Source organism: Scomber japonicus, chromosome 10 (assembly GCF_027409825.1).
Source record: "Scomber japonicus isolate fScoJap1 chromosome 10, fScoJap1.pri, whole genome shotgun sequence".
Taxonomy (NCBI): Eukaryota; Metazoa; Chordata; class Actinopteri; order Scombriformes; family Scombridae; genus Scomber; species Scomber japonicus.
In genome coordinates, this window is record NC_070587.1 from 12,859,566 (window position 1) to 12,868,092 (window position 8,527).

General features: G+C 40.5%; 1 protein-coding gene across 1 annotated transcript; it reads right to left on the bottom strand.

Annotated features, from left to right (window-relative positions):
* Positions 1-502: 502 nt before the first annotated feature.
* twist1b (twist family bHLH transcription factor 1b) lies at positions 503-1,263 on the bottom strand. The gene is made up of 2 exons (XM_053327222.1): positions 731-1,263; positions 503-528 (listed from the first exon to the last, which is right to left on the bottom strand). Exon 1 carries the CDS (start codon positions 1,261-1,263, stop codon positions 757-759), a length of 507 nt encoding a protein of 168 aa, XP_053183197.1. The 3' UTR covers positions 503-528; positions 731-756.
* Positions 1,264-8,527: the final 7,264 nt, after the last annotated feature.

Below are 8,527 nucleotides of genomic sequence, written 5' to 3' on the forward strand. Positions count from 1 at the left end.
TAGGAATGTATTTGTATTTCAGACACAGGATCTATTCTTCAATGTAACACGTTTCACCAATAAATAAATAAATGTATTCTGAAAATATTTTTTATGCACAGGTTTGATCCACAAAGTCAGCCTGCAGTAATAATGTGAGCTTCACCACCAGTTGAGTCTCACACACACACACACACACACACACACACACACACACACACATACAGACAACTGAGACTTCCATGCACTTTGACCTCCCATGAAATAAGTCCAAAGCATGTAATCAAAAATAAAAAAAATCAAAGAAAACATGATATTTTCAACATTCTTCGTCAACAACATGAAACCACATCAGAATGGGGTGTGTGTGTGAGTGTGTGTGAAGATAACACACGGATGCAAGTCCCCATCGGGCCTTTGCAAAATACAAAAAGAAAAAAAAGAAAGATCCCCAGAGCCTCTGTTGTCTTAGGTTTAAATATAGTGATCCCATGTATCCAGCATTGGACTCCAGATTTGTCCCGTCCGAATTTGATAATCAGCAGTCACCTGTAGGTCAGACAAGGAGTAAATTGTCACTAAATTGTGCAGAAAATGTACAGAAGCAGAAAAAAATAAAACAGGTTTAGTGTTGTGGGACTATTTTGGTTGTACTAGAGATCAGGACAGCCATGAAAAACATTTCCTATTGTGTTGTTTTTCCACATTTTAAGTCTTGGATCATGCATTTTCGTTGGAAAAGTAAGCGTACCATTTTGGGCATAATTTCTCCAGATGTTAGTGAGATGTTGACATGGACCAAGCGCCCTCCATCCTCCACACAGAGAAGGCATAGCTCAGCCTCTCATGAGCCACATAACTACAACTTGACATTTTGGAGTCCAGCTCGTCGCTCTGCAGCACCTGGTAGAGGAAGTCGATGTATCTGGATGCAAGTTTTAGGGTCTGTATTTTGCTGAGTTTGTCCGAGGGCAAAGTGGGAATAATTTTCCGCAAAGATGCGAACGCCTCGTTGAGAGATTGGGTCCTCTGGCGCTCCCGGACGTTGGCCATGACCCGCTGCGTCTGGAGATCCTCGAAAGACTGGGGGCTGCTGCTGCTGGACTTCTTCCCTCTTTTCCCAGGGGTAGGGCTATCTGAGTCCTCCCCGTTTTTCCTGCTCGGTCTCCTCTTCCTCCCACATCTCTTCGGCTGTCTATCCAGCTCCCCCTCGCTGTTGCTCAGGCTGTCCACAGGAGAGCCAGGGGGGCTGCTCGACTCTTCCCCCATATTTTCCTCAGACATCTCCACTTGAGTAGATGGCACCCAGAAAGTGTCCAAAAAATGATTTCCCTCTCATGAAGTCAACAGATAAGTCCACCTGTAGGTCTCTCTGGCTCTGAAGACACCAAAGTATCCATAGATGGGTCTCTGGGAGGACAAGCCTTCTCTGATACTTGAGAAACAGTTCTTATAGGCTGCATGGCGCAAACTTTTTGGGGAGGGACAGGATTGGCCAAGAAGATGAATTACGTGAGGCGAGGGGTGGGAGCAATCACAAAAGCTCTTCATAGAAAGTCAGTGAAGTGCTGCTATTTCACGTCACTATTATTATAAAAGCAAACTAGTCTTTATGTTAATATGATCACTTTTCTTTAGATTAGATACTATTCCAGTGTCCATCTAATAGGTTAATTCAAGTGAAGGGAAAACTATAAGTAAATTACCTCATTATATGCAAAAAAGGACGTTGAAAGGAAATCACATTGAAATAACAAGCAAATATAATTTGAATTAATATATTCTAATAACTGTGTTTTCCCTGCAAACTGCGTCTTTTTACGCATTTATCCATCCATTGGGGTATAAATAAAACACTTTGTCACTTCATATCACCGCTGCTATAGGCCATGTTTTCTATAATCTCCAGTAATTGTATAGGCTTGAAAAACGTATTATGTAACCTTGGCACATCTTTGTAGCTTTAACCCACATGGATTTTGGATTTATGTTTCCATCCAGTCTTACTTAAACCAAGTTAGATCAAAGGACTTTCATATAGGCACCATATGATCCCAATCTGGCATTTTTGACATTCATCCAGTACTGCAAATTTTCAAACTTTTCCTTGAAAGACTGCTGTATGCTCTAATTATATTCCCCACAAGACAGCATGTTTTTTTGTACTCTAATATACCACAAAAGTATGTATGTATGTATGTATGTATGTATGTATGTATGTATGTATGTATGTATGTTTGTATGTATGTACTACTTTAAATATCTTTGTTCATCCATAAAACAATATAAGAAATTATTCCTGTGAATTTGGTTGATTGATCAGAGCCCCTGTTGAGTCCAGTCCAGGATGAAGTGAAGGCAGCTCTGTGCAGAAGGCCCTCTGGTATTTACAAGGATTGTGATACAATATCCATCTTGTTTAGTGGAGGATTACTTTGTTTAGGTTTAGAAGGCTTGTGGTCCACAGGAGCAGCATCTGGTTCAGGAAATAGGGGGGGCAGTCAGGGTCATAGGTCACAACACCAGTGAACATCCATTTACATCTTCATGGAGGCCTGAGAGTGAAGTATTGTTCCAGGGGAAACCTCAGGGTACCAACAATACACAGGGTTGTTTAAGTGTGATGTGAGATGTTTCTATTTCATTTAAAAGTTTCAGATTCAACTGAAGAGATGGACACATTTATTATATTTTCCAACTAAAAAAATATCCTACAAAGTAAATATAAAAGTTTAGAACTAAAGATAATGATGTTTGTCACCAGAGAGAGCAGCTCAAACCTTTTCAAGGTGAGTGTACCTGTGTGGCGGCCCTGTCCATGGTACTGATCCCTGCGTATACACTTTCTACCTGCTTCCCCTCACAGGTAAAACAGGATGTGTTTTACATTTCATGCAGTGTTTAAATAAATGATTAACTTTCCACATACATAGTATTTAGTATTTTTGGTGTATTCTTGTCATCACTAGGTAGCAATATAAGAGATAATTTTTTTTTTAAGATAGCCTAATTTTTTTTGATTGTGCAAATAAAAACAGTAAAAAAGTATCTAATCCAGCTAGATTTGAACCAGTGAGGTTGTTATTGCATGGCCAGCATTTTAGATCTGATCTAATTCACCAGGACACTATTATGATATTCTATTTAAAAAAAAAAAACATATATATATACAGAATTTAGACCCACTCTACATTTACATTTCTTGGCAGATTGCTCTGTAGAGTTCAGCTCTTTGCTGCTGAAGTGACTCTGAGAAAACACAGCTGCTTCTCGGGAATATGATGTCATGGCAGGACATCTCCTCCAGTGTTGATCTTTAATAAAGACAAAACCTTCATCAGTCAGTTACAGACTGTCAGGACCGGAAAATTACCAGTGCATGAGGAGGAGATAAACAGATTGTTTTTCGGTGTGATTCACTGTACTGTGCTGTCCACTAGGCCTGCAGTGATGGCAAATCCAGATGAAGAAAGCCTTTGTCCTTATCAATGAGCAGTGAGTGGGTGTTTTGATAAAGTCAAGTGTATATTACTGACTCATGCAACTTGACACACCGGTCATGAGTGACCCCAGAGCGTCATTAAGCACCCCTCCCAAAGGTCACATCAAGGCAGACACAACTCAGGCTCTCACTCACTAAGTCTGAGCCAGAGCCAGATCCACAGAGACCTGTCTATTTTCTCTGCTCGAGCTTTGGAAGGCAGTGTTTCTCTATCAGCCTACTCATATCTATTGAAATAACAAACCACAGTCCTCCACATGTACGAGGCTCCCACAATTGACAGTGATATTCATGTTCACTCCATTAAAAGCTGCGACCGCAACGGGTCCAATGCCAGCTCCGCCAAGATGGATCAACTGCACGGGATGAGAAAAGACAGGAATGAGTTTCTTCAAAGAGCAGATAGCCTCTAATCAACCCTCGGGACTAACAAGGTCAAACAGCATGGTTGGATGATAGCATTTTTCCTAAGCAATAGTCTCAATATGTCCCATTCAGGGGAGAAATCCAGACATCATATCAAGCGGGTGGTTCTGATAACGGTGGTCTAGTGGTGGTGAGAGAGGATTTGGGGTGTTGAATCGGGAGGTGAGGATGAAAACAGGCCTTTAGAAGCTGTCTGGAAATATAAGAGCCAGGATTCCTGAACTTAGCTGTAAAAGAAAGCCTTTGATGTTGTGGGTTTTAATCATGGTTCAAGTCAAGTATTCTTGTAGCAGAGCACAATTTAACTTTGTCTGAGAAAACTGACTTGCCTATTCCTGCAGTCACGTAAGATCTTATCTGACAAAACATGTTGGTTTTTATTAAATGTTAGATGCTGCTATTGTCTATGAATAAATGCACGTGTGTGTGTGTGTAATAGATGTTCTGTTAAAACTATTCATGTCATCCTAATGACTCTGTGGGATGTCAGACAGTTCTACCGCACAATGACACCTTATTAGCCACTAAGAACCAACAAACCTTCAGTATGTTTTCACAGCTTGGAAGCTCGGGGTGATGTGGGGTCTGTGGAAGAACTGGCATCCCAGCAGTATAATCTGTGTTTAACACACACACACACACACACACACACACACACACACACACACACACACACACACACACACACACACACACACACACACACACACACACACACACAAACAAACACAGGGAAAGAGTTTCATGGGTCTGACTTTGCTCACAGAGCAACAACACATATTGATGAAAAACATAAGCATGGGGTATCATTGATTTTTGCATTTAACAATAACAAGATTCACTCATCTGTTGCTGTGACAACCATAAGATCAGTGTCAGCTCATTTGTTTTGTCCCCTTGCTGCTGCTAGAACTTAAACCTCAAGACCATTCAGCCAAGCGTGCTGCCATCCAGCAGACCACACACACATTCACCCAAGCTGCTGCTGCATGAAGACCAGTGCACTGACCCATGCAATGAAAATGTGAGGTCAGAGAGTTACAGTAGCTTTATCATATTTTGGCTGGACAGGAGCTATTGAGGTTAGAGTACTGTGTTTATGTATAGCTTATAAGGACATGTGTTTGTTTTGGGTGAGCAACAAACCAGAACTAATGCAGTTAAGACAACAATCCTGCAATATCCTCCATGAAGGTGATTTCTGCCATCACCATCAATACAGTGGACTATTGTCTGTGGTGCTGACAACACTGATAAATAACATTTATGAAATGCATATTTTCTGATGAAACAGTCCCAATGAAAATTTCCTGCCATATATATAAAATGTAAAAAGAGTTACAGATTCTATATAGTTTAACTTGTGGATGTACAGTAAATGCCCACACAAGTTCACAGTTTTTGAAATCTTGAAACAACAGTCAGATGTCCATATGAGCATTAAAACAGGTTTTTCTTGCCGTAATAATTCCTCCTGTTCCAATGATGTAAAATCCCTTCCTAATGAGCATATGTTGTGAGTGACGGGAGACAAAACTCCACATTCCTTTTTCATTGCAAAAATGCATTCAAAAGCTTCAGCAGTCAATGTTAGTAAACTATATTAAAATAAAGTGGATATGTTCAAAAGTTTCAGTCTTTTTGGTAAGTCACTACAAAGACAATACATTGAAAATATATATTCATTAGATTAATTTGGATGCCTGAAACTTCAACTAAACTTTTAAAATACATTATTGCAAAGAATGAAGTTTTTCCCCCATCACAGGAGGAATTATTACAGTGAGCTAAATGTCTTCCAATATTCATTTGGGTGCCTGACTTGTTTCTAAGATGGATTTGAAAAATGGTGAACTTGTCCTTTAAAGCTGAAAACCAGCACCTTAGCCTCAGAGTTACTGTTTTATTTCAAACCCAATGTGTCGATAATTTATGACTGTACTGCGTAGTAGATCATTTTACCTTTTAATTGAGTATTTCAAAGATTTCATGCATTATAGTACATGTGTTCAAACAAGTAAACTCTTTACAGTTACAAAGTGTTTTGCATTTGCATACAATCACAAACACATGAAAAAAATAAGTATTCTCATACACTACTGTTATGTTGTCACTTATTATTGTTAAATGTGTAGAGTGCAATTAACAGGATAACTTGATAAATACCACCATTTGGTTTGAATTTCATGTTCACAATATGATATATTCAAAAAGAACAAACATTTGGGAACATGAGAGCAGGGTTGATCCTTATCTGTGGTTAAAAGCCCAGTGAACTAGCACATGTTGGAGAGCAGTGTAACATGCCATGTCACATAGACTCATGCAAGTGATGAGCATTATGTCAGTGGCCCCGGTGCGTGGGACTTATTTCTAACTACAAGTGCAGCGAGGAGTCCCACCACAGTCCCTGTTAATAAGGACTCTGTGAGGAGAGAGGAGGTCAAACAGAGTGCTCCAGCTGCACATGAGGATGAATAGCGTACAGGGGGATGATGGGCAGAGGTGTGGGGGCGGGGTGCGAGGACCTGGGGAGAGATCAGGACAGAGGAGGGTCTCCGATCCTCCGCCAAAAACAACACAGGAGCAGTGTGGAGGATCATGCCAGCTGCTTATGTTAGCTTGGAGATAGATATTAAGACATTTCATAACTTTGCCATTCCACACTCGTCCTATCAAATTTTATTCAGGTGGCTTTCGGGCCAACAAGCACGGCCCACAATAAATTCAAAGACACTCAAACAACCTTTGCAGGCAATTTTGTGAGGTAGTAACGACACTAACTCTCCTCTGAACTGCAGCTGTGTTCCCATCTCCCCCAGATTTCTGCTCACCTCTGTTCCTCCTTGTGTGTCAGTTAGAGGCGACCTCCTCCTCCTCCTCAGTCAGACCAATCTGTCAGGACACAATAGGCTACCTCTCCAGTTATGTTGTTTTTGGAATGGGAACCCTTCAGCCCCGCTTGTTCTCCCTCTTGGTCGACAGAAATTAGCCAAGAAGACACTCTTTGACGGATTTATCTCCCCTCCCTGAGCTCAGCTGACTGTAGACTTTTGCGCTAGTGCTCTTGGGGTAGGCCCACTGTTTACTTTTACTCATCATTGAGGAAGTTGTGTGATCATGGTCACCCAGCTGGGGATCTCCTCAAGATGTGAAGTCATTCCGCTTGATTATCACCTTCAAAGTTGGAAGAGCATGAGCAAAAAGAAGTCTATAGTTACTTAGAGTCCATTTTTCGCTTCCATTTTCACACATTTTTTATCAATATAATCATCATTTAAGAATCTCTCTCTCAGCGCAGTCATGACAAAGTGAAGGTGAATTCAGACACCAAGAGCTCAAGTCTGTCAAAGACATTACTTGCTGTTGTGAAGTGTAGACACCTGCAGCTTACGGATGTTCTCACCATCTGTTGGCCATTCTGAAAGTAATGGCAGTTAACAGGAATGTGTCTGTATTTTATGAATAAAGCAGCAGTAGTTGCAGTGAAAACTAAGTATTATCTAAATGTTCCCCTTATGTTTGGTACTTCTAAAGGCATTCAGATTGAATATTTTATCCAGAAGACGTAAGCCAAAGATGAATGCAGTTTTTTGTTGTAAGAATGGTGCAAACACTTCTCAAGAACTAAAGTGATTACTAGAGATCAAATACTGAAGTGCTCATTATCACAATGTTGTGCTACAATTTTTAACATTCCTATCTCTCATTCACAACCCCCCTCCACCTGGTTTTTAGATTATTGACTGTCACGGTTGGTACATCAGCTCTGTCAGCAGACATGCTCTTTTCCACTCCTCCACGCCATCATGGCACACCTGACAAAACTTTTTACGCCAAGATAGGATGTGGTCACATTAACAAAGATAAACCCATCTACAAACAGAATGGAATTAAAGACAGCAAAGTAATCTCAGTAAATCAGGGCCTCTGTTGTGGTTTGAGATGCAGATGCGAGTGTTTATCAAAAAGCACTGGGTTTATTTGTGTGCTCCAATCTTCTTTTATCACAGTGTTCTGCCATGACGAAACTCAGCTTCTTTAAGGTTTGTCAATGGAAAAAGTGAGAGTCAGAGCAAAGTGAGGTGTCAGGGATGTGGATGGTGATTACTCACAAAGTCGGTCCAGACGCTGCCAAACATTTCAGGTTGTTTTTTTCCCCCACTCTGAGTCATTTGGTAACAGAGCTTCCTCCTTCCCAGTGGTGGTCATGAGAAGAGGCTCCAAGCAGGCTGTTAGTCAGGAGAAAGGCATTGAACTCTGGGCAACAATCAACACCTTGTTGTAACATACACCACAAATGCTATCTACTAAAACTGCAAAAATACAACCCAAAAAACAGTAGTAAAACTACAACAATATATGTATTTTTTGTCATATGAATTTGCAGACAGGGAGAAAAGTAACTTCCAGTATCCCAACAATTTTGTTGTCTGATTTCATTGCTGCATCACGCATTAGCATAGTCTGTAAATGATTGAAAAACCTGTTTCAGTGTAGAAAGACATTCGATTTATTGCAGTTGTTGGACCTGAACCGAGTCAAGAAATATTTGACTTAGAGCCAGCATTTTGCTCTAGGTGTGCTCTTGTGGTTGACTTTTACTTTACTTTTCTTAAC

Excerpts from the sequence above, each read along its gene's own strand:
- twist1b (XM_053327222.1), bottom strand. The coding sequence starts at position 1,263 with ATGTCTGAGGAAAATATGGGGGAAGAGTCGAGCAGCCCCCCTGGCTCT.